At 36.5% G+C, this 27,747-nt stretch overlaps 2 protein-coding genes across 2 annotated transcripts in view; one reads left to right on the top strand and one right to left on the bottom strand.

The window, feature by feature from the left end:
* Positions 1-7,840: 7,840 nt before the first annotated feature.
* Positions 7,841-27,747, bottom strand: part of LOC114364603 (uncharacterized) — a 67,246-nt gene continuing 47,339 nt past the window's right edge. Inside the window, exons 47-51 of the mRNA XM_028320814.1 lie at positions 21,581-21,800; positions 9,739-9,839; positions 8,915-8,992; positions 8,364-8,426; positions 7,841-8,167 (exon numbers count right to left, since the gene is read on the bottom strand). Of these exons, the coding sequence (XP_028176615.1) occupies positions 8,084-8,167; positions 8,364-8,426; positions 8,915-8,992; positions 9,739-9,839; positions 21,581-21,800 (546 nt within the window). The 3' untranslated portion in view covers positions 7,841-8,083. The remainder of the gene's footprint in view (positions 8,168-8,363; positions 8,427-8,914; positions 8,993-9,738; positions 9,840-21,580; positions 21,801-27,747) is intronic.
* Positions 13,253-22,919, top strand: LOC114364612 (uncharacterized). The gene is made up of 2 exons (XM_028320829.1): positions 13,253-21,568; positions 22,772-22,919. The coding sequence occupies exon 1, from the start codon at positions 13,745-13,747 to the stop codon at positions 21,365-21,367; it is 7,623 nt and encodes a 2,540-aa protein (XP_028176630.1). The 5' UTR covers positions 13,253-13,744; the 3' UTR covers positions 21,368-21,568; positions 22,772-22,919.

Below are 27,747 nucleotides of genomic sequence, written 5' to 3'. Positions count from 1 at the left end.
TCCAGTTTTCAGGTTTTCCTCGACTGATATTTGATGAATCTTTCTTCGAGGGAATGCATTTCTTCGCTTTCGGATCCGGAGGTTTTTCGACCGGAATTTGGTCCCAGGTCTTTCTGTGGACAAGTCGCACCCTTAATAATGAATGGGCACAACTCCAAAATTCAGTTTTTTGGGAAAAGCCAAAAAACCAATCGGCGGATCGCGGTTTTTTACATAATTGGCTCTAAAATCTTTATTTTATCAGCTACAACTTTCAAATTAAGCATACTTCATCACTGGTATCTGTTATATAATTTGACATGAGACATTTTTGAAAATATTGATTGTGAGTATGTAAAAAAATTGTTTAAAAAAATATTTCAAAGTTAGGCCTTTATTTTACTTTTTCTGTTGTTGTGATTTTGGGTATTACTTGTACTTGTGCCCATCTAATCCTTAGGCTGAATTGTTTTATATGGCATATTCCCTAATATTGCTCTCTAATATTTAAAAATAAGTGTATTATTCGATTTTTATATTGATTTACGCCCAATAACATTGGGGACAGTTATTGTGCGGTATAGTAGCTTATAGCCAATTCAGTATAAGAGTAGGGTGCTGAATACTAGAAAATTATTAGATATGTCGAATTAGATTAAAATAAAGACTATTAGCTATTTCTCTGAGAAAACCGACATGAAAATACTAATTTTATGCATTCAAAATATTTTTACTTAGATAGATAGGGACTCTTACCCTATAAAAAATATGCTTTTTATCAAATAAAGAAAAAACCTACAAAAACTTTTTCTGTAAGGTTTTCTGTTATGGATTTGTTCAGGATAATCACTTATTAAAGTCCAACAGCCAGTACCTTGGTATCTTTTTTCCACTATCCTGCTGTCCTGGTGGAAGGAACCGTTCTCCTTGTCCCTTACTATAATCACCCACATTATGTGGGAATCAGTTCAAATGGCTATTGTAAAAAATACAATTTAATACTCAAATTGGCGTGTGTAATTTTTGAAGGATTTTAGCAACCAATTTTGAACACAAGAATATCTATTCTGGTGTTCTAACATTCCCCAAAAAATATTTTACTACTAAAGCACCTTAGCCATGCTTCAGATTCAATTTGTGTTATATGGTTTACAAATACAGTCTTTTATAAGAGCACGGATTTGCAGTCCATCGAAGATAGCTGCTTTTAATTTTTCCGTACTCATCATCATTTTGCTTTTGATCATTTTAGTGATTAGAAAGCTCAATACATATCTTTGGCCCTCCAAATAGAAGCCCTTTACGTCCTGCTTGACTTCAGTATTGCAAAGAGTCTAGGTACACAAGGTTTACGACGATATTGGACACCCAATATTTATTATTTTGTACAATTTTTATCCCAGAGTATGCTTGGTTTGTTATCACAAACTCCGTGATCTTTTTTCTTTGCTTTTGTGTACAATATTTGCCACATATTAATAAAAACTGGTGTTAACACAAGATTACATTACGAACTCACATTTTTAAGACAAAAAGCACTTTAGAACTTAAATTTAGACAAACTGAAAATTTCAAGGTCTAATAGCTGATCAGTAAAATTGTAGTAACTTAATACGTGAAAAGATAATTTTAAAATAAATTCGATGTATCCTCAGTCCTCAGAATCTGAGTGATTAATTAGCATCAATTTATGTGACCGTAATAAATTAAAGAATATAATTATAAATTATAACACTAACATATTAAAGTAATTCACCTTTTGGCTGACTAGTGCGTTTATTCATGAAATAAACAAAGAAAAAAGCCAACCCGAGCCCCGAGCGAACGTTAATAGCCTTAACACGTAGGTATGTCTCTTATTTTATAAATCATTAGTTTATTTGTCGGGAAGTATTTCATAACCACCGCTTTATTTCTTAGCATCGCGATAAAACATTCTATAGGCTCCTAATCAACCAATAGGTATGAAAATTAATACCAAGAAGCAAATTACTTTTATAGGAGAGTTATAAATTTAACTACAAACACCCATCCATGGTCCGCCTAACTAAAGTTAAAGTTATATTTTATAATTTTCTATGATTAACGGGACTTTATCAATGTAATAAAAATGAAAATGTAACATATTATTAGAAATATATGGAATTAATTAGACTTAGCTCACTAACACTTACTTAAAAGTTTGTCACACAAAGGCACAACTCCAAATTGGACCACAGTCGCGGGGGCCGGATTCGACAAATATCGGCATGTCTCTGATTCAGCCCTTCTAGCGGGAAGATAGATGAAAGTATGGAAGGGGCACAAAATGTAGAACTCTTTAATCTGATCATTGTTTTCGATTTCTGTGAAAGCCATCTTGTAGAACTGACGAAAATATGCCTCTCTAGTACAAAAAGTAAAAAACCAAAAATTTTGAGTTGTGCCCCTATATTATTAAGGGTGCGAAGTGCTTGTTCAGCTCTCATTTCCGTTGCTATCAGTCTGTGGACTTTCTGGGTGCACCACGCTTAGTGGTTTTAGAGGTCTTTGCCTTTCTGTCTGCGTTTTTTTAAACTCGAGTTTTTTGACTTGCATAGACTTTAAATAATACTCACAAAAATAGTACTCGAATAGTAATTAAATAGTACTAACATGGTACTTTCGGCTGATATGCAAGATGATCTTGAACATAAATAATCCTGTTTTGTTTCTTTCTTTTTATCCTTTATAGGCTATGGTGGAAATTTAATGAAGCACTGCTCCTCTCGAATGCCGTTTTGTATACTAAAAGTCTGTTATGTTAAGTTAGACAACTTTTTTGTTTTTTTTAGGACACTAATCGTTTGAGTGTCCTGAAATTTAGAATTGTCCTGAAATATAGACCTTGAGCCTTCTTATGAGGCCCATAGTAAGCGACCACGTCTCAGATCCGTATACCATCACTGGCAACAAATACTGGTCAAAGACTTTCTTGTGACACTGATTTATTTCGGATGTGAGAACTGTAACTGAAACTTAATCTTAATCTTAAGTGGGGACCAATTACGCGCGAGCGATAAGGATGGGTAGCTTGGGGTCATTGGACAAAATTCTACGTGTTCGCAGACCAGACCATAATATTCTTTAATCTTTCTATTCTATTCTTCTTCTTATTTATTTCCCTAAGGTAATCCTTGAAGGGGTTGAATGTGGTCCCCACTTGTATAGTTCACCCTCGGGTATTGTCTGAGGTTCGTCTCAGGCCAGAGGTTGATATACTTGACCTTGTCTAAGCCAGTCTTCATATTATTTGCTTGCACAAGTCAACAATACCTAATCCTTCTTGTAGGATAAGGAACCTCATTTTATCCTCTTTTTTTTCGGCAAGATTTTGGGATTTAGAAGTTTCCATTCCGATTTTTACTGTTTTTCATACACAGATTTCGTTCTTGACCATAGATAGGGTCAACAATACCCAACCCTTCTTGTAGGAGAACGCAGCCAATCGCGGTCGCGATCTCAGGGCCCTTTCCCATGGCAATTCATTTCTACGGGATCCTGCATTACGGGATCCCTCAAAACTGCCGTGGGAGTCTTTAAAACTTCCTTAAAGTACTTTTCTAAATAGTACTTTCTTAATAGTACTCAAATAGTACTTTCGGCTGATGTGCAAGATGGTCTTGAGCATAACTACTCCAGTCCGGTTCTTTTCGTTCTATCCTTTAAAGGCTACGGTGGAAATTAAATGAAGCACTGCTCCTCCCGTATGCCGTTTTTGTATAGTAAAAGTCTCTTAACTAATTACATAAGCAAATTAACAACTGCAATTAGGTACTCAAAACTTTTCGAGTCCATTGTTGGATCCTAAAAGTAACAAATCAAAGAAAAAAGTAGCTGTATGTGGAGATTTTAATATATTTAACAGAATACACAACTAAAATAATATTCTGTTCGACGAATTGTAAATATTTTGATTCATTTATTTATTTTTTATTTTTATAGTGTAGTTTTTTTCTTTTCCAGTTTTTTTAGAAGTAAGTACATAAATTATTTTTAAGTTGTAATTAGGTAAGTTATGTTTAGTGTATAGTATTTTTTTTATTTTATTTTTTAAGCTGTACCTACTATGAGCCTAAATGGTAACCCTGATCTAAATTGGCTGAATATAATGAAGTTATTTTGTTATTTTCGTATTTTGTTCACCAAATATACAAAATTTCAACTTCTGGGTTAAAAAATGCATTTTTTTTCTTAAAGTTTGTGTCTTTAGGATTATTGATAAACTTTTATAGACAAGCGTCTTCCTCAAGGATTTCCTTGTCCATGGGGTTTTTATCGTAAAAAAGCTACGAAACAGTTAAAAAGTGACCAGTGTTGTAATCCTAAAATCTGTCATCATCTTCAGAAAATGTAAACATTGATTTAATTTTAAGTATACAAAATGACATACGAGAGGAGCAAGTTCTTCTAGTAGAATAAAGCAAAACTCGGTCGCAGCACCACTTTTTATACTGTATAATAAATCTTTTGGGCAAGATTTTGGGATTTATAAGTTTGTATTCTGATTTTTAGTTTTTTTTTTAATTTTGTGAAATGTCCTCAATTTTTTTTTGTGGTGATGGACTCAGAAGGCCCCATGCTCTTTAAATGGGATCCAATAAGTGCATGGTGCCTGCTATGACACTACTGTTACTTAGGTGGTACTGTAAGATCTAACTTAGAATATGCCTTATTTTTATTATTACGAGTAGGTTATTCTTAAGTAGTAAGTAGGTAAGTTATGTTTATTGTATAGTAATTTAATTAATATTTTTTAAGCTGTAAGGTACTATCAGGGCCGCGCCGACCGCCGGCAGCGCCTGTGTGCGGAACCTATAAAGCGCCTCTTTTCTAATGAATCGTCATAAAAAAACGAATTTAAATTATTTTTAACGAATATTTTAATTGTTAATTTTGACTAAAATAAATGTTCTTCAGTTTTACAGTAGGTACTTAGATAATATTATCATAAGTGTATTAAAACTGAAAACCACTTAGGATTAGGATACTAAATAGGTAAATCCCGTTCGTTCTGCTTGCCAATTACTACGAAAAAGAAAACTCGAACTAAATTTTTACATGCTTAATACAAAGAATTGTATATTTAAATGTTAATAACAAAGAAGCTTACTTGTTTCTAATCATAATAATACTAATATGACTATTACGTACCTACCTATGCTATGTAAAAACAGCAAGAGTCTAACTTTTTTTTTATATTAGTGCTACTGAAATGCACTTGCAACTGGTGCTAACAAGAATACTTTAATCATACTTAAATTATAATACAGGGTGTTTGGCGGAAGATTAGACATACTTCGTGGGTGTATAGGTAAGGTCATTTTAAGAATACAAGTTCGCCCATTTTACCCTAAGTGGGCTATTTTTTTAAATTTATATTTTTGTTTTAATTTAATTTTTTTTCAAAATAACTACCAGGGGGTGATTAGTGATCGACACTGATGCCAAAAATGCAATCAGTAAAATTTTTGTCTGTCTGTCTGTATGTTCCTTATAGAAACAAAAACTACTCGACGGATTTTAACGAACTTTGGTACAATTATTCTTCATACTCCTGGGCAGGTTATAGTATACTTAGGAATTCCCACGGAAACGGGAATTAGCGGGAAAATCCTTTTGTATAAAAAATCAAAACCGCTTAACCGCTTTTTGGCAAGCAGGTACCTTAGTAAACTTAAAGCTTAGTTACAACAGGATATTGCAAAATTCCCACGGGAGTAGGCGGGAAAAAACATATGTATGAAAAAATCTAAACCGTGTAAGATAGATGAAGGGGGTAAAACGGGATCCACGCGTACGAAGTCGCGGGCGGCCGCTAGTGTAAACTAAACTAAAACCCTAAGCGTAAAATGAAACCATAAACGTGAATCATAATAAACACATAAATATTGAGAGACTTGTTTAATAAGCGTAATATTTGTTTTGTTGCGCTTGCGCATACTGTACCTACTTACTTATCGATATGTACTCCATTTAAAAAAAAAATAGGTGGCAGTAGCGGCGCGGCGCCCCTATTGTCTTGGCGCCTGTGTGCGCCGCACACATCGCACACAGGGGCGGCGCGGCCCTGGGTACTATGATCCTAAATGGTAACCCTGATCTAAATTGGCTGAAGACAAAGTTAATTTCGTATTTTGTTCACCAAAAAATCCAAGTAGGTAAGTACATAATTTCAACTTCTGGGCTAAAAATCTTTATTTTTTTTAATGTACCTATCTTGAGATTCAAATGTACATTTTTAGATAAGTATTTCATTTTCAAATTGAGTTTTTATTATAAAAAGTAAAGAACCTGTGTTGTAGTCCTCGAATAGCACCATCCCATCTTTTATAAATGTGTTTTTTTTATTTATTTATGCCTTAGTTTTATTATATTCGTAGGTTATTCTTAAGTAGCAAGTCGGGAATGTTTACTGTAGGTATGGATTTTCATTTTATTTTTTAAACTGTAGGTATTATGCGTCTAAGTGGTAACTCTGATCTAAATTGGCTGAACATGCATAAAGTTATTTTGTTATTTTCGTATAACCATATAAACCAATATTGGTAAAATAGAAAAGGGCCTTCCTCAAGGATTACTTACCTTTTCCATGAGGCTTTTATGGTAAAAAGTAAGGGCCCTGTGTTGTGGTCCTAGAATAGTACGACCCCATCCTTTATAAAATTAAATGTGTTTTTTTTATTTATGCCTATTTTTATTATTATGTTTAAGTATTTTGTTGAATTGTTTTTTAATTTCTCCCAGTTTTTTCTTATTAATACATAGATAGGTTATTCTTAAGGTTATTTTTGTTGTATTTTTTTTTATTAATTTGTAGTAATAATCTTATTTAATGTAAGTATTTGCTGTATCTAATTGAAAAAGAGGTTAAGTAAGTAAAAGCACACAGCTTTTTTATTTTTATACCCAAAACTGGCATAGATAGGCATAAGTGTTTCTATTTCGGACAAAAGAAAACCCTTTTTTATTTTTATTTACTTTAGGTTAATTTGATTATTTTATACGAGTTTTTAATTTTAAGATGTAAATACATTAAAATTAAATGTAAAAAAAATGTGGGTTCAAGTTTTTAATAAGTTTTAATTTTATTTTTGTATTATTTTTGCATTTTTTTGTAATTATTATAGTAATTAGAACCTGTATTGTGGTCCTAGAATAGCACAATCCCATCTCTTCGTTGGTTTTTTGGCTATTTTATGACCATTTTTTTTTTCTTATAAGTTAGTACGTAAGTTTAATTTATTGTATTAATATTTGAAAATTATGTCCTTAATGATAATCCTGATCGAAATTGGCTGAAGATAAATAAATATTTGTAACATTAAATACCTTTTTTATTTCTTTGAACTAAAAAAATATTTTTCACCCACCACAACATAAACATACCTAGTACATTTTTTTAGAATACCATAAATTTTTATCGTTTTAAAATAATTAGCATAGGTAAAAACATTTTTTTAAATAATTTAAAAAAAAATTACTTTCACTTAGAAATGAAACAAAAATGTTGCAAAAAAACTTTGTTTATTACAATACTTCACGCAATGTGGCTTCACACTCACAATTTTGAACATTTTTCAATTTTTTTTTTGGTATATCACACTTAATACTTCAATTTAGTGGGTTCATCACTCCACTCATTCATCATTATTGTTGAAAGGAATATCGTGAGTGTGCCTTTTTAACTGTTTAAATAAATTTAACTTCAATGCTTCAGATTAGTACAAACCAGCTTGCGCTGTTTCACCAGCATGTTTTAAAATTCTCAGCTTTTTTCAATTGTTTTGCAATTTCTTGTAGTCATAATAACTTTGTCTATCTCTCTCTCACTCCTACTGTAATATAGTGTGAGTAAAAAAGACAAACTGTCGCAAAAAATGTGTGAAAGTGATGCCACTAAAAGACTTCAAAGACTGTCAAGTATTTTTCTGTTTCTCTGTTTTCTTTACAAGTAAAAAGGACAGTGATATTCCATTTCTATTTCTCTTCAAAAGTGAAAGCAGCGCACGATACAATCTCCATCTTTCTTTTTTCTGTAGCGATGAAAAGGGACAACACAAAAGTGTAGTGATTCTGTCTCTGTCTATCTCTCATGCTGGTTCAGTCTACGCAAGCTGGTGACATCCATTCCGTAGATGGCGAAGCCAGCTGGTTCTTCAAAGTGCACCTGAGGATAGAAAGAAAAAATAGAAAGAATACAATAATAATAAAATAAAAAAGAAGAATTACATAATCGCAATTCAATAAATAACAATAAAAAAAATTAAAAAAAAAACAATAAAATAATTACTTAGTAAAAAAATAACAAAAAAATAAGGCCCAAAAAAAACTAAAAATCCAGGATGGATTTTTTTATTTCTCACCTCTTTTTCCGCAACCTTTGAATCAGATCTTTCTCCTTTGGACTTATCTGCAATAACCGTCACCTGAAAAAAAAGTAATTGCATTATTCATCATCATCATTTCAGCGATAGGACGTCCACAGCTGATCATAGGCCTCCCCCAATGATTTTTCCACATTTTCTGGTTGGTGGCGGCATTATTACCTTACCTTATATTTTCTTTTAATAAACTAAATAATTTTGAAAGCGAAAAAAAAAACTAAACATAAGTTATGAACACAGATGTCATATGAATGATGAAATATGAAAAGAAAGTGCAGCGATTTCGTAATAAAACTACAACCCGGTCGAGTAAACTGCGTATCTCGCTACCGTGACGTCACATCGACGCTTTGGAGTGCGAGGGAGAGTCGCATTCCAGCGAGGTAAAATAAAATGAAATTAAATAGTTTATTCAGTACATAGTCCCTTTCCAAGGCACTTATACACGTCCCAAATATAGCTTGCCCTACCACCACTTCAATCGAACCACGATCGGGTTGTATCAGAATGATTTTCACTACAATCTGTACCTTCTTGGAGTCATCTTCTTCTTCAGTCTTCACCACCGGTGGGATGTTAGGGCCCAACTTCTCAGCCAGGGTTTGTACCTAGAGTGTCACAAGATTAATTTTATTTATGTAAGTACCAGACAAGAAATATAAAAATACTCAATACTTTGTAAATATGCAAGGTGACCCATTGGTGTGATAAAAAAAAAAGAATTAATTCTACTTCTCACAAGCAACCACTTTGAATGTGAAATATGAATGAATGAATGGTGAATGATGAATGATGCATGACAAATGGTGATCGATTAATGATGAGCAAAATGAATGATGAGTGATGAATGACCTACATAATGAAAGATGAGAAATGAAAATAGAAGGATGATGATGAGAGTAGAAATAAGAAAGATGTACGATGAAATTTATGACTAATGAATGAAAATTGAAGAACTGGAGACTATAAAACATAATAATTTTAAGATGATGATGAAAAATAAAAATGGATCACATGCTAACATTAGGATACTGCAAGAAGCAAGCCCTGGCCCGAGCAGATAAACGAACAAAAGAAAAATTAACAAATAAATCAGATTCATGTGATACGAACAAGCAAAATAAAACACAACTCTTAATGATTATAATATTTTAAACTCATTTTTACTATAAAATTATCACTTAACACTTATCACTTCACTCGCCTGCCCGCGACCATGACTCGTGCAACCGAGTTGAAACGTAGGGAGGGAAAGATCTTATTTACCGTTATAAAAGTTTTGTTGTAAAATCCCGTGAAGTGATAATTTTATAACCCTATGATGATGATGATGAGTAAAACAAAACATGCTAACATTAGGATACTGCGAGAAGCAAGCCCTCGCCCGCCCCCAACAGGGCGGGGCCACCGCCCGTCCGTAGCGGTCGCGGTCCGCCGGGTCGAACATGTAGTAGCCTGGGGGAGTTGTAAAGTGAGGGGGAAGTTATAAGGTGAGGGGGAGAGGTGTGGGTATAATAAGTAGAGAGAGTTGTAAGGTGAGGGGGGGTGTTATGAAGTGAGGTGCGGGGGAAATGTGTAGGTATAAGGTGATAGGAGGGGAGTGTGCAGGTAGGTATAAGGTGAAAAGGGGGGAGTGTGCAGGTATAAGGTGAGGGGGGTGGTATAGGTATAAGGTGAGGGGGGAATATGCAGGTATAAGGTGTGGGAGAATTGTTAAGTTAGAGAACGTGCAGGTATAAGATGATAGGAAGGTCGCGGTCTGCGGGGGTCGAACATGTAGTACCCCGGGGGGAGTTGTGTAGTGAGGGGGAAGTGTTAAGTTATGAGGTGAGAGTGGCACAGGGCACAGGGTGTGGCACAGGGCAGATATGTACCATCCTAGACTGCATGCCACTTAACATCAGGTGCGATTGTTGTCAAATACTACTTTACTATACTACCTTGTTATGCATAAAAAAAGAGTGGAAATGTGTATGTACAGTCAGCGTCAAATAATGACACCCAAAGTGGCCAAATAAGTTGACAACACAACCTTATTCCAATCGGAAAAAAGAGGTGTTGCGTGCGAACTGTTTAACTACTTTGGGTGTCACGAACTATTTGACGCTGACTTTTTAAGGCGAGGAGGAAATATGCAGGTAAAAATCATCGCCATCTTCTGGTGTCAAGCTGAACCTATCTGACAGCGGTATAGTAAGATTGAACCCGACTACTACTCGGCACGAGATGTCACTACTTTCCATATAAACAAAAAATGGAATAGGCGCCATCTACTGAGTTTGATGCGAACGAGTTGTTGGTTATTGACTAAAATGGGCATTTAAAGTGAAGCCTTGCTACTCGACGCTAGATGTCACTACACGCCATACAAGAAACTGTACTTTGAAGCTCCATCTGTCTATTAACTACGGAAACAAATCCAAAAACAAATAATAAGATCAACAGAATGTCGAAACCTAACCACAAAGGCNGGAATATTCTATGCACGTCCGTATAACAAATTTTTTGAACAAATATAAATTAATAAAACCGGAACAATATGGCTTCCAGAAAGGTAAATCGACATCTTTAGCTGCCTTTACATTAATAAACAAAGTATCGTCTTATCTAGATAAGATAATTATGATGGCGCTGCCATCAAGTAAACACTGGCTCCGTGTTGATCAATTAATTAATCATGGAAAAACTCAATGTAAAGACGTGAATTTGTAATTGTTAAGTGCAGTTTTACAACAACAACTCGTAGAAGTGTTATCTCCTGAAAACTTTTGAGCTGCTTGGAGAAATTGACTCAAAAAATTTTGTGACTAAGTGATAGTGAAAGTGACAATAAAAACAAAACAGTGTAATTAAAGGACAATAAATCAACAACGTAGTGTGCTAAAGTGAATATACTGTTACTACAAAATCATAAAATCAAGAAAAACAGAAATCGGACGGTTAATGTTATTTGAAATTATAGCAGTGTATCAGGAATTTGATCGTTATCGCGCTAGACAGAAGAGCCAATATCTGGAGCACTTTAAAATAGCGCCATTTTCTAGTGTCAAGCTGAACCTATCTGACAACGGTATAGTAAGATTGAACCCGACTACTACTCGACACGAGATGTCACTACTTTCCATATAAACAAAAAATGGAATAGGCGCCATCTACTGAGTTTGATGCGAACGAGTTGTTGGTTATTGACTAAAAGCTAAAAGGGCATTTAAAGTGAAGCCTTGCTACTCACCGCTAGATATCACTACACGCCATACAAGAAACTGTACTTTGAAGCTCCATCTGTCTATTAACTACGGAAACAAATCCAAAAACAAATAATAAGATCAACAGAATGTCGAAACCTAACCACAAAGGCACAAACAACGACCGTAAGAGGGCACAACTAGTCACATGTCGTAAATGCAAGCAAAAGGTTGACTCAAAAGCCACTGTACTCTGCTCAATATGCCGAAATAACTTCGAATTCGATTGCATAGGATATTCGGAAAAACTACACCGCCTGAAAACAGCTGATATGAGGAAAAATTGGAAGTGTAGATCATGTGACAGAACAGCGAAAAGCACATCTACACCTAACTCAGCATCATCATATGTAACGCATCGCAGAAAAGAGACGGTCCCAACAATTAATATCAACACACAGACGTCCAGTCAAATGGAAAATCCTCAAGATACTTTCTCGAACACAACACAAAGATTGATAGAACAGCAACCATCACAGGCAGCACACACCAGCTTAACTTCTCAACTAAACGACTCCTCAATCTCTAATGTGAATGACGACTCACAGGTACTGACCGCTTTCCGCGACTCTGAAGAACCGCTGGATTCGCTGACGCTGAGTCAGCAACTATCGAAAAGCATGGACTACACAGCGACCGATTCAAATTCAATTCCAATTCAAGAAATGAAAGAATCTATCACTCGTCTGCGCTCAGAATATGCCATCCTTCAAAATGAGTTTGACAATACTTCACTGGAAAATAACAAGCTCCGTCAGCAAGTTGATAAACTGATAAAAGAAAATGACATGCTAAAAACCTTGTGCCGATCTCCAGTAAACGAAAGCTTGATAAGCCACAGCTCTAGAAAAAGTAAAAGGCCTCCGACGCACCAGACAAAAATCTTCTCTTCTTATTCAAACAGTTCGCTCTATTCACTTCAACAGCGAATCAATGATTTAGAGAAAGAACTCAAACTCGCAGAAGATGAGATACTGAGCCTTAAGAGTTATACATATTAATGCTCTAGGAACGACTGACACTCAAACAAATCATCCTTTGCTAGAAAAAACTGAAAACTCAAGTTCAGGAACGGACAGAAAGAACGACGGCCGTAAACATTCGAACAATATTTTGTTGTTTGGATCGCAGCAGTGTGTAGGATTGGCTTCGACGCTGCTGAAGCAACGAGCATCCTCCCAATATCTTCGTTACAACGTCTCGGCCGTTACCAAACCAAACGCAACAACTGAAGAAATAATAAATTCATCTTGCGGACTTCAGTTGAAAGACTCGGACATATTAATATTAGGTGTAGGTGAAAATGACACTAATCCTAAAAAGGTGATATTAGAAATAAGTTTAGTTCTTAAGAAATTTAAATCAAATAGAATTATTATTTTAAGTGTTTTACATAATAAGTATTTGAATGAATTTATGTTAAATAATGAATTACGGCTATTGTCCAACTTGTATGCAAATTGTTACTTTATGCAATCAAAATCTCAACACAAAATGACATCAAATAGTATAAATTATTTTATAGATTGTACAGATTATGAGAATGAATTTTTAAACTTAGACAAATTGAAACGTTTTGTTAATTCATGTCAGATTATAAAAAAACAAAACTCAAGCTGTTCGGTGCAACGCACCTAACACGTACTTTAAAAAGTAGGTTGCGTGGTCAGCAGTGGCCGCGCATCGATTAAGTTTTAACATAATAATTATTTAGTGCAATTTTCGGAACCATCGCGACCGGGTGCATTCGAACATTTTAACATTGTAACTATGTCCTAGTTAACGTAATAAACATTTTCACTCTCCTTCGGACTTTAACATTCATTCGCAATCCCGTACCTCAACAAATGGTCCTTCGAGCGTTGGACCTCGCGCGTCGTTTCTAGTAACATTTAGGAGAGACGGGTGAGGTTATCGAACTGGTGAACATTTTGGAGCGTGTGAGCAGTGTACTTTGGAGTGTGAGGATTGCAGTGATTAGAGGAGAGGACAACATCAACATTAACATTGGGGGAGGCTGAGGCGGCAGCTCTGACCCTAGAACACCAACTATAGCGAAGTCTAACAAGTAAGATCTTTCCTTTTTGACTAACATCGTAAGGCGTAACTAACAACATGGCAGATAAATACGAAAAACAACAGGAGATAAGGGAGCGTATGTTACGATTACGGGAGAATTTTAAGAAAGATGGAGCAGATAGAAAGTCTAAACCTGAATACTTTAAAAGCCGTTCCGATCAGCTAAATGATTTGTGGACGGAGTTTCTGATTATACATGAACGTTTCGGACAGGAGGAGAGTAGGTCTCACAAATACTTTTTTAACAGATGCTACGAACGAACAAAAGAAGTATATGAGGAGGTGACTAGTTTGATAAACACCGGTTATCAACAACTTACTTCAACATTAGCGGGTTTACCTGAAACAGTAGCGGGGTGTTCCGTCGCTAACCCTCGACAACAGCAACAGCAAGGGGAGAGTAGCGGCGAGAACACGCCACCCGGAGATGATGAACAATTTGGTCAGGGACAGCAGAAACAACAAGATAGAGGCCTGAACAGTAGACTAGACGAAATGTATCGCAAACAAGGAGTCAATATTAAGGCGTTTTTACGCACAGTATGTAACATAAACATTGAGATATTAACAGATAAGTGGGAGCTAGACGATGCCTTAAAAACTTTGGAATCTCGTTGGTCAGTTATAGATTATTTACATTGGGAGATTGAGAGTGAGGCTACACATTCCGATTTGACGTATCAATCTATGTTTGATAAACATGAAAAAACATTTAACAGTCTGAAAAAAGAAATAAACAAGAAAATATGGTCAGTCGCTCATAGGGAAAAGTCCACTCCGATGCTGGACATTCCAACGTTTTATGGAAATTACAACACCTGGGTATCTTTTAAAGATCTGTTTAATGAAGCCATACACAAAAACACGACTTTATCTAATGCCCAGAAGATGCAGTTTTTAAAGAGTAAGCTGAAAGGGGAAGCGGAGAGACTAATCCAACATCTACAAATAAGCTCTGATAACTACTTAGTTTGCTGGGAGATATTAAACAACCGTTACAATAACACTAAACTCATTTTTACTTCTCATATTAATATTTTATTTGGACTTCCTAACATGCAACAACAATCGATGGGACAGATAAAGAAAATGTATGACACCACCACTGAGTGTTTACATGCCATAAGAAATCTAGGGATAGACATTAGTACGTGGGACCCCATATTAGTACACATTTTGTCTCAAAAACTAGACACTGAGACACACAAAGACTACATTGAGTCTTTAAAAAATTCACGAGAACTACCAGTCTTACAGGAGTTTTTAGACTTTATAGAAAGCAAATTTACCACTCTAGAGTCATCCAGGCGTAAACAAGACCCTTCGCCTCATAAAACACACCCTCATCAACCGGTACAAGTAACTAAAAAACCATTTCAAAACTTTAACAATCGAAATAATAATTATAATTACAATCAGAACAACAACCACGGTGGAGCGAGCCGAAACCACGGAAGTCCACCAGTTGCGAAATCATTTCATGTATCCGGTTTTAAATGTCCTCTATGTAAAAACCCACATGGAATTTATAATTGCAGATTCTTTTTGCAAATGCCTGTAGAAAAACGATATTACACGATAAACAGATTAGCGCTTTGCGTTAATTGCCTGTTTAGTCATAATGGAAATGTCTGCAATTCAACAAAAGCGTGCAATAAGTGCGGCGGTCAGCATAACACACTCATTCACGAGGCTTGTGTTAACGCGAACGCGACACCGGGGACGTCAACCTCTACGTCATCGGGTAATGCAAGTCACTTCAAGCGGGAATCAAAACACGTGGTGAATGCTTCACATGTTTCACCAGATGATTATTCGGAGATTTTGTTAGCAACAGCACTTATAAAGGTAAAAGGAGCAGATGACTCATCTCATACTTTGAGAGCTCTTATAGATCAGGGCTCTCAAATCTCGCTTATAACGGAACAGGCCGCGCAGATGCTTAACTTGAAGAGAGAGAGATGTCAAGGAGTTATATACGGAGTAGGTCAAAGAGAAAACAATTGTAAGGGGAAGCTTAACATTACTTGCACCTCCATGTATAACAATTACAACTTTACAGCTGAAGTAATAATTATGAACAGCTTAATAAAAAACCTACCTAACAAAACTTTCACAAAACCATCTTGGCCTATAATACAGAACATAAATTTAGCGGATCCAGAGTTCTACGTCAGTCGGCCAGTAGATATACTACTTGGAGCAGATATCTACTCTAACATTCTCTTAGGCGGGATGATAAAAAGTGAGGAGGCATCTCAGCCTATGGCACAACAAACACAACTTGGCTGGCTATTGTGCGGCAATGCAAAAACATATCATTGTAATGTCGTAATTAACAGTTTAGAGGATATTAAACAGTTCTGGGAGGTGGAGGATATTGCAGAAGAAGGAGATTTATCTCAGGAAGATATAACATGTATTAAACATTACCAAGAAAACACGAAAAGACAGATAGACGGAAGATATGTAGTCAGTTTACCAATGAAACCAAATTTTGAAACAGAACTCGGAGAATCAAGGACAAAAGCCATAGCTCAATTTAGAAACACAGAAAGGAAGTTTGAAAGACAAGAGAAATTAGCTCAGGCCTATAAAACATTTATGACAGAGTATAGCGAATTAGAACATATGACACCGGCGAAGTACAACAGCTCATCTCTAGAGTGTTATCTGCCTCACCACGGAATAGAACGCGTCGAATCTACAACTACAAAATACAGGGTGGTATTTAATGCCTCCGCTAAAACATCTACAGGTCGTTCACTTAATGACTTGATGTACACTGGGCCCAACTTACAACAGGACCTGCAGTCATTGTTATTAAAGTGGAGACAGTATGAATACGCCTTTACTGCGGACATTGAAAAAATGTACCGACAAATATTGGTGAACGAGACAGATCAACAACTCCAAAAGATCATCTGGAGAGAGAGCCCTGAACAACCGTTGCAATCTTTTCAATTAACAACAGTAACATATGGCACGAAAGCAGCACCTTTCTTGGCCATGATGACGCTTCGGAAGCTGGCCGCAGACGAGCGAGCCAACTATCCAAATGCAGCGAAGGTAGTAGAGGAGTCGTTCTATATGGACGATCTGGTTCATGGAGCGCACTCTATCGAACAAGCACAAAAACTTATTGTGGAATTAGACAAGCTGTTACAATCAGGAGGTTTTCATTTACGGAAGTGGTCGGCAAATAAAGAAAAAGTACTAGAAAATGTTACGAACATACACCAAGACGATGAAACAATTTTTAATTTTAAAACAGATAATGTATCCAAAACATTGGGCTTATGCTGGAACCCAAAAAATGACACGTTTTCATTTAAATGTAACATTACACAACAAACATCCAAACCCACCAAACGCAATCTTTTATCAGAAATTTCAAAACTGTTTGATCCCTTGGGTTGGTTAGCTCCGGTGAACACTAAACTGAAAATAATATTTCAAAGGGTTTGGAAAGAAAACACCCACTGGGATGAACAGGTGTCAGATGAGATTTATGAGATGTGGTCGAAAGTACAGTCAGACATTGACCGAATAAATGAATGTCAAATACCGAGGTGGATAGCATCTAACGAGTGTGACGTCATTGAGCTGCACGGCTTCTGTGATGCGTCCATGGAAGCCTACGCATGTGTAGTATACGCTAAAATGAAAAACAAACCTACTGTGGTACTCATCGCGGGAAAATCAAAACTTGTACCTCATAAAAAATTGTTAACATTACCACGACTTGAATTAAGTGGCGCATACCTATTAACAAAACTTATCACTAAAATTAAACAATCACTAAATCAACACAAAACAGAAATATTTGGCTGGACAGACTCGAAAATAGTGCTTGGTTGGCTACAAGGACAACCAAATCGTTGGAAACCCTTTGTTGCCAACCGGGTGAAACAGATACAAGAAGTGATGCCTGAAGAGCAGTGGCGATATGTCAAATCATCTGAAAACCCTGCGGATGCTGCGAGCCGAGGACTGACCGCATCGCAGTTGATAGAACAGTCGTTGTGGTGGCAGGGACCGACATGGCTACCTACGTTCATACCTCAACCTGAAAAACAAACTTATAACACTACAGAAGAAGAGAAGAAACAATCAGCATGCAATACTATTCAAATAAACACAGAAAACTTAATTGATAATTTATTACAAAAACATAACTCATTTACTAAAGTGCAGCGAATCGTGACCTGGATTTTGCGTGCACTGACCCCGCGACGTCACACACCTACTACATCATATCTCACATTACAAGAGTTGCAGAAAGCTAAGTTGCTTATAATAAAACACGAACAAATGAATGAATTGGGAGCGGAAATAAAACATTTACGTAAACACGGCACAGTAGATACAAAAAGCAAACTTTTAAATTTAAAACCTTTTATTGATCACGAAAACGTCTTGCGAGTTGGAGGTCGCTTGGAAAAAGCTAACATTTCGGACGAAATGAAACATCCTAAAATTATCCCGAAGGATACCCGATTAGCCACTTTGCTAATCGACCAAGCTCATAAGCAAACTTTTCACGGAGGTGCGCGTGTAACTATGGCGAAACTAAGACAAGAATACTGGATAACAGGTGGCAACAATGAAGTGAAGAAGCAGATCAGAAAATGTGTAACCTGTCGTAGAAATGAAGGAAGAACACAGAAACAGTTAATGGGAGATCTACCAGCTGCACGTGTCAATCAAGCCAGCCCCTTTTACCATACAGGGGTGGATTATACAGGACACGTGGACGTCAAGGCCAACAGAGGACGCGGAGCAAAAACCCTAAAAGGTTACATTGCCATTTTCATTTGTATGGTCACCAAGGCTGTGCATTTGGAATTGGTAACGGAGTTAACAAGTTCGGCGTTCCTTGCTGCGCTTCGACGGATGGCTGCTAGAAGAGGAGCTCCACGTCACTTATATAGTGATAATGGGACAAATTTTGTGGGTGCGAACAGAGCCTTACAAGAAAAATTTCAACAATACGAAGACATTTTTACTGACAGCTTTATGACAGAAATTACTGAAATGAAAATGGAATGGCATTTCAATGCCCCGGCCTGGCCGAGTGCTGGAGGACTGTGGGAAAGAGCAGTACGCAGTCTAAAACACCACCTGAAACGTGTAGTGGGTGAACAAAAACTAACATTCGAGGAGTACTCGACGATCTTAGCGCAGCTGGAAGCCTGCCTTAACTCACGCCCACTGTGCTCACTATCTGAAGACGTAAACGACATTGATTTTCTCACACCAGCCCACTTTCTTAATGGAAGACCAGGAGTGACGATAATTGAAACAGATGAAGATGCGAGGACTAGGTGGCATTTAACACAGAAGTTATTCGAAGACATCTGGAAGAAGTGGAAATTTGAGTATTTGAGTCAGTTAACCGCAAGAAGGAAGTGGCAAACTCCGCAACGCAATCTGGAAAAAGGAGACGTAGTGGTAATACACGAGGAAAACTTACCGCCAGGGAAATGGGCGCTGGGTAGAGTTGTAGAGGCTCATCCTGGACCTGACGGTTATGTAAGAGTGGTGACGTTGAAGACGAAAAATGGCACGATTAAAAGACCCGTAGTGAAGTTGTCTATCTTACCCCTAGAAACAGCTGAAAAAGAACAGAAACAGAAAGAGAAAGAACAGAAAGAAAGAGAGCAGAGGAAAACACCTAAAAAACAAAGCATTTTGTCAACAATTATGATGTTCATGTATTTTATGACTATTTTGGCAACGGGCAATTGTGTGAATGTTACTCCATTAAACAGAACCCAAGGATTATATTTTGACAAAATTGGAAAACTCGAAATCATTAGAGATGAATGGAAATTAGTTGCATACTATGACTTAGAACCCTACTGGGAGGGCACAGAGGCATACATGAAATACAACGAACAGTTGGAAGCTATCTGTCACCAAGTAAAAACATTAGCTCACTGTGATATTATAATGTTACAATTACGTCACAGTTATGAGGAACTACAACATTACAATCGCATATTATTAAAAAACCAATTGAAACAAAATACGAGAAAACGGCGTGGCCTGATAAACGGTGTCGGGTATCTAGCAAACACATTGTTTGGCGTATTAGATGACCGATTCGTAGAACAATACGAAAAGGACATTGGTCTGATCCACCAAAACGAGAAACATCTAGCAGAACTGTGGAAAAACCAAACTTCCATAGTTGAAGCTGAGTATAACCTTCTGAAACGAACTGAAATTACTATACAAAAACAACACAAAATGATAAACCAACACTTAATCAACCTAGAAAAGGCAACAAACGAGATGAAATTAGCGATTTCCGCATCAGAACATATGGCTCAATTCACGATTGTAGCGATGGCCACCAATAACTTGTTAACACATCTAAGAAACATACAGGAATATTTGATTGATACTATCACAAATGTGTACGATGGAAGAATGAACATACATACTATAGACCCACAACAACTTCAACAAGAATTGAACATCATTTCGGGACAGTTAAACAGCGACCTAACTCTCCCAATCGACAACATACAGAGAAATCTTGACAGTATCTACCGACTGTTAAAAATAAGAGCAAGGATAACTGACCACTACATGATTTTTGAGATACGAATTCCACTCATAAGTCGAGACAGTTATGATCTATATAATCTTATCTCAATACCAAAGAGTGTCGGCGAAAACATGATATCTCTTACTCCTATAGAAAATCACGTGGCAATGAACCTACAGAAAGACGCATTTTTGCCTATAGTTGAAACTGACCTACAACACTGTTTATCACGAGATACTGCAATGTATATGTGTTACATAAAAGAACCGATCTACAAAATGTCATCAGATACGGATCTCTGTGTGAAAGATGAGACACGACAATGTAAACAAACTAGAAACCTGTGTCAGAACAAATGGATGAGTCTATCGACGCTTAATAACTACTTTTATTTCTGTTGCGATCGGTGTCAATTGCGAACTCACTGCATGAGTCAAGTTACGTCACAAACATTAACAGGAGCGAATATATTGAGCATGAATGAAAACTGTATTGTAAAAACAGATAATTTTTCTATACATACGCATCAAACAATGTCAAATAGAATAGACTTGGCCTCCGATATAAATGTACCAAAGATAGACCCCATAAATAATATTATAAACATTACGATCCCTAAGTTTGAGCATAACCTGACCTTCAACGACCAGAAGGAACTGCTAAACATTGAAGAACAAATAAAGACAATGAAGGAAAGTCAGCCTATATCAGAGGATTTTTCCGTCCACGACGTGCACCAATACGCCGCTATTTACGTCCTTTGGGGCATAGTGGCGCTGGTGCTACTGGTCATCGTGGGTCGCAAAGTGAGGTGTCTGAGGCAGCCGGCGGCGTCGGTGGCCACGGAGCAGCGCCTGGGGCCGGCGGCCGGGAGTGGCGCAGGGCGCGAGCCCGGCCCGCAGCCCGCCGCCCGCCACACCCCCGCGCACGCCGACATCTACAGTGTTATTGGTGAAAAGTGTGGTGAAAATAGTGCGCGAGTGCAAGTGCGGGAGTGTATCAATGATGAAGTGCGCGAAAGTGATAAAATTAGGAATGTGAAGGGAGGTGTAACGGACAAAACCACCTCTCCAGTTTTTAGAAAAATTTCTTTTGAATAAGTTTAACATTTTTATCTTTTATTTTTGTACTTAACTATTAACATTTTATAATTTTTATACGAATCGTATGTATTGTTACTGTTTGTTACAATCACGATACACTTGTTAACATTTTGAAGTAAGTTCTCATCTCTTCGTCTGCCCCCGGCAAGATGTTCGGTGCAACGCACCTAACACGTACTTTAAAAAGTAGGTTGCGTGGTCAGCAGTGGCCGCGCATCGANCAGCGCTTGTCGTGCTCCTGTAGCGCGCGCGTGCGCGTGCCGGTGGCCGCGTCCCACACGGAGACGGTTCCCTCGTAGTCGGAGGAGGCGAGCACGTTCTTGTGGTACGCGTTCCAGGACACGCACGAGATCTTGTGCGAGCACTGCATCTCGGCGCACGGGTAGTGCACGTCCACGGCATCCCGCACTACTGCTTCGTACTCGAACACCTGGAAATCGAGGTTCTCGTGAATTTTGATCTGCTGTCTTCGCTGACATTCGGAGCCAATAAAACTCAGGTTTGATGAATATTTCGTATTATTTGAAAATGTATTGCAATAGTGCGTATCGCGCGGCGACTGGAAGGTAAGTGATTTTGACAGTACAAAATAATATGAAGTTTAAAAACGCCTGCGATGAAGCAATAGCAAACAATTACACGTACTAGAAATTACGATTTCGATAAGAAAGAAAGTTAATTCATTATTTAATTATAAGTTATGCAACTAAGTATTTGAGACACTTGATAGACGGATTGAGCCGCAACATCTGCTTTTATCATAAAGTTGATTATACCTAGCGGAATAGAGCAACAAAGGATTAAGCGAGCAAGTTCACTATAGTAGGGAATTTAGTGCAAGAACCCCTCCACTTTGGTATAGAAGGCTCATTTTTGCACCAGTTGTTCTTTGGGTGCTCCTGAGTGGATTTCCGTCGGTAGACATCGGGAGCCCCCCCTGTGGTAGCAGGGGGAGGGGGGGCAAGTTTCCTTCTGCCGCGCTTCACTTTAAGGTCCATATCTTCAAAACTATGGGTATTAGGGCAAATGTGGTGTCATTTTCAGATAATTAAAGGATGGCGAATTCATTTCTAGAACAAACTTTTTGCCTTTTCATACAAAAAAATATAATTATTGAGAAAAATTCACAAAAACCAAAACGTATTTTTTTAAATAAACGTCGTTTACTTTTAAACCACTGGAGATAATCTAATAAAAAAAATATGTCCTGAAAGCTACATTTATCAGGATTATAAATATATACCATTGTATGGTACTTTTTTCGAAAAAAGTAGGTGAAAAAGAGTACTCGATGATATTGCTAAGTTATCAATCGCAAATTTTATAGAATGCTCAGCAATTGAATTAACAGATCATCAAATATGTATTATCTGTATATACCGACCACCACATAATACTCCNGTCAGCAGTGGCCGCGCATCGATTAAGTTTTAACATAATAATTATTTAGTGCAATTTTCGGAACCATCGCGACCGGGTGCATTCGAACATTTTAACATTGTAACTATGTCCTAGTTAACGTAATAAACATTTTCACTCTCCTTCGGACTTTAACTTGCAAAATCAAAAATATTGTCAACCTACAATGAACCTAAGTATATACAAAAATCTATCTTAGACTATTTTACGAAAAAGAAGATTCACGTTAATGTAAATGAAAAAGATAGTCATGAAAAATCTGATAGTGACTTTCAGTTTTTTCGTTCGTAATTATTATGTATCTGTATTGCACCAAAACATTAATGGACTTATTAGTAAATCAGATATGTTAGCTGCATCATTGCATGAGTTAGTAAATAATGAGGACAACTTAATCGATGTGTTATGTATTACAGAACATAATATGACCATTGAAGACACCCAATACATGTCATTAATAAATTACAAGCTGGCCTCATGTTTTAATCGAAATAATAGGCATGGGGGGTCCTGCATATTGGTAAAACAAAATCATGCTTACAGAGTACTCGATGATATTGCTAAGTTATCAATCGCAAATCTTATAGAATGCTCAGCAATTGAATTAACAGATCATCAAATATGTATTATCTGTATATACCGACCACCACATAATACTCAGCTCGCATATACTATCTTTTTCAAACAATTAGATGTAATGTTATCAAAATTTCTATTAAAAAACAAAAAAATTATATTATGTGGAGATTTTAATATTGATATTTTAAAGCAGACAAGGTATACTGATGAGTTTTCGAATCTTATTTTGAGTCATAATCTGAAAATTCAACCACACAANAATACTCAGCTCGCATTTAATACCTTTTTCAAACAACTAGATGAAATGTTATCAAAATTTCTATTAAAAAACAAAAAAATAATATTATGTGGAGATTTTAATATTGATATTTTAAAGCAGACAAGGTATACTGATGAGTTTTCGAATCTTATTTTGAGTCATAATCTGAAAATTCAATTTAAGCAACCTACTCGTGTAGCTGGTAAATCCTGTATCGATAATATGGCTCATAATATAAGAGGATCTACAGGCAAGATAACCGAACTTGCTTTATCCGATCATTCAGCACAGTTGCTCAAGTGTCCGATCAAAAAAAGTTGCTCCCTAAAATATTGGTATGTGTATAAACGCGACTTTTCTATTGAAAATAGAAAAGGCTTTATCAAACATTTGAGTAAACTCAGTTTCTCTGATGCTTTTAGTGCTAGTGATCCCGATGTGGCATTTGACAGCTTTCTCGAGGATTTCAAACTAATTTACGNGACACCGCGGTGCAGAAAATCGACGCTCAAAGTGCTAGCGCCATCTAGCGGTGAGCAGTACAGGCGAACACCACGGTGCCGGTGTGGCGCTAGTAGTATTGATTATGAATGTGGTGTTACTCCAGATCTTCGATTTTCCTAGTTTTTATAGTTTTCCCTTTATGTGGCCATTAAACCCTAACCCTGTACCAAATTTCAGCTCTCTGAGTTAATGGGAAGTACTACTTCTATTTTGATGATCATCAGTGAGTGAGTGAGTGTCATAAATGCGAAACTTTGCTTTCGCTTAACTTCGGAACTAAATGACCTACAGACTTGAAATTTTGGATTTTAAGTATGTGATTATAGCTTACTAGATGACGAAAATTTCTGCGTTCTGGTCTTATCCAAAGGTTCTCAAATAGAGACCTGAAAATGCGGCGAAATGGTTTCAGTAAAGGATGGTACGGCAGTGTTTGCTTCGCGCTCGACTTGGCGGGGGCACTGCCGTGCCCCCAGATTTAAGCAACCTACTCGTGTAGCTAGTAAATCCTGTATCGATAATGTGGCTCATAATATAAGAGGATCTACAGGCACGATAATTGAACTTGCTTTATCCGATCATTCTGCACAGTTGCTCAAGTGTCCGATCAAAAAAAGTTGTTCCTTAAAATATTGGTATGTGTATAAACGCGACTTTTCTATTGAAAATAGAAAAGGCTTTATCAAACATTTGAGTAAACTCAGTTTTTCTGATGCTTTTAGTACTAGTGATCCCGACGTGGCATTTAACAGCTTTCTCGAGGATTTCAAACTAATTTACGATTTATGCTTCCCCATAGTAAAAATTAAGATTCAAACTACTACGAGACCAAAATGGCTAAGTCGTGGTATCCGCATTTGTAGTAAACGGAAAAGGGATCTACTTTGGCAATATAGACGCGCTCCGAACATCAAAAATAAAACAGCCTTCCAAACCTATGCAAAGCGATACAAATCTGTAGTAAAACTGACTCAAAAGTCTCAGAATGACTACTATGTAAAGAATTCTTTAAATAAGTGCAAAGCGACCTGGGAAGTAATAAAAAAAGTAAAAGCGAAATACCCCAAACAAAGCATAGATAAAATCAATCTAAAAGACAAACTTATTACTGACCCTCAAGAAATCGCTAACGAATTTAATGATTATTTTGTTGACGAAGTTAAGACTGATATTAATATTTACAATGTAAATAATATCCAGGTTAATCATAATTTTAATACAATTTTCTTAAATCCTACAATACCTATTGACATTCAAAATATTATATTATCTTTAAAAAATACTAATAGTGCTGGCTATGATGATATCATCACGTCTACAGTTAAAGATACATGTGCCATTATTTCACCAGTATTGAGCTTCATTTTGAATTTGTGCTTTGAACATAGCACTTATCCAAAGCATTTGATTATGTCGATCACAAAATATTGTTGAATAAGCTATATTGTTATGGTATTAGGGGTAATATGCATGGCTTAATAAAGTCTTATTTAAGTGATCGACAACAAGCAACGAGGGTCGAGAGAATTAACACGAAAACCAAAACTGAAGTTGTATATCAGTCAGAGCTTAGGTATATAAAGCACGGTGTGCCGCAAGGTAGTGTGCTTGGCCCCTTACTATTCTTATTATATATTAACGACTTACCTTCCGTAACGAAACACAACATGACATTATTTGCAGATGACAGTACTATTCTTTTGAGTAATAATAATTGGACATATTTAGAGAATGACATAAATGAAACCTTGACATCTATTAATGAATGGCTGAGGAATAATAATCTTCGAATAAATTTAGATAAAACTGTAATTATGAATTTTAGACAACATGATAACGATGCAGATAATCTCAATGTAACATATTGTGGTAAACGACTTGACGTAATACATTCGACAAAGTTCTTGGGCTTGTATATTGATAGTACTATCGGGGACTCGAACGCCTTGACACCTTAAGGGCCTAAATTGTTTGCACACACACGCTCGATTTTGCTCCGCCCCCGTTCATTCATGTTTCGAGTCTAAGCAGCGTCGGCGCACCACTGTAGATGTTTGCCCTAGCAAACCAAGCTCTATGTAAAGCATTTAGGATTGAGTATTGCTTATTACCCGCATCCGTAGCGCTCGTTTGGCAACGTCGCATTTTAGTCAATTTGAAACCCAATTAAGAATCGCTACAAAATATTATATGAGGCTTCGTGTAAAATTTGAACTAGCGATTGCCCGCTCGGGTCACAAAATTGCTATCGCACATTCCGAGGTAACTATGCAATTTCCCGAGAAAAAAGTAGCCCTTTCTACAATTATTGTTGATATTATGAGTGTAAATCTCATGATATTAGTTTAGCTAGTTAGGGCGAGAAATACAAAATCATACAATTACTTTCGAATTTTACTTATTTAATAGGTATTTAATTTATTCGGAACTAATAATTTAAAACAATATGTTATTGAATTAATTAGTAAAGAGTTAAGGAATATTTGTGGCTTAAAAACAATTATTGTAAGATCTGGCTATAACTTTCTTAAATCCTTGAATGTTAATAAAAACTTATAATAGGTTTCTATTTATTTTTAATGCATATTTTGTTTTCCGTTTTAAAGAAACACTTATCTACGTTATTAAAATTTAATATAAATATTGCACTAGGTAGCAATGATCCAGGTAATTGGTTATCGTAAATATTATAATATTAAGTTAGTTTTATTTCAAATTCAATTTTTTATTGCACATTAAGTGTCTTTACACAAGGTCTTAAATCTATAACAATTAAACTTCAAACTAAATAACACTTAAACAGTTAACAATGTATAGATAAGTTTGTAAGTAAATATAAGAATTATTTTGAGAGGCATGGTTCAGTAATCGAGCGGAGGTCAATAAAAAGGCAATCAAACAGTCCAATTACTAGCACGGGTCAACACAAATCAATCGGTTATTGATCACGAAACTTCACAAAAAAACAAAGGAGAGAATATGTCGACAGATCGCCAAAGCAAAAAGCAGACAGACCTCGTATAAAAACACAATATTAAAAAAAACTTAAAAATTAGGCAATACATAACAGGCATTTTGTTTTCATAGGGTTCACTTAAAAATTAGGCAATACATAACAGGCATTTTGTTTTCATAGGGTTCACTTAAAAATTAGGTAACACAATAGGAATTTTGTTTTCATAGGGTTCACTTAAAAATTAGGTAACACAATAGGAATTTTGTTTTCATAGGGGTCCCTTAAAAATTAGGCAATACATAACAGGCATTTTGTTTTCATAGGGTTCACTTAAAAATTAGGTAACACAAAAGGAATTTTGTTTTCATAGGGGTCACCTAAAAATTAGGGATTGATGCTGAAATCGGGCATAAGTCGTCTGGTCAGCGTGGGGAGTGTAGACCAAATCTTTCATTTGCCTCTGCTAAAGAGGGTCGTACTCCTGGAGTGAAAGCACGCCCGCATTCACAAACGATGCTTGCTTAAGTGAAGCAGCAAATCGAACGCACAGCGTTGAATAGAGCTCTGCGATTGGTTCGTGTGTCGCCCTGTGCGTCCACGCGCACTGCGAGACCTCATAGTAATGTTTGTGAATATGGGCATAAGGCTGAATTGCACCAT

Source organism: Ostrinia furnacalis, unplaced genomic scaffold, assembly GCF_004193835.3.
Source record: "Ostrinia furnacalis isolate ACB-3 unplaced genomic scaffold, ASM419383v2 OfSCF7454, whole genome shotgun sequence".
In the NCBI taxonomy this organism is placed as follows: Eukaryota; Metazoa; Arthropoda; class Insecta; order Lepidoptera; family Crambidae; genus Ostrinia; species Ostrinia furnacalis.
This window is presented reverse-complemented; position numbering and strand designations above follow the sequence as displayed.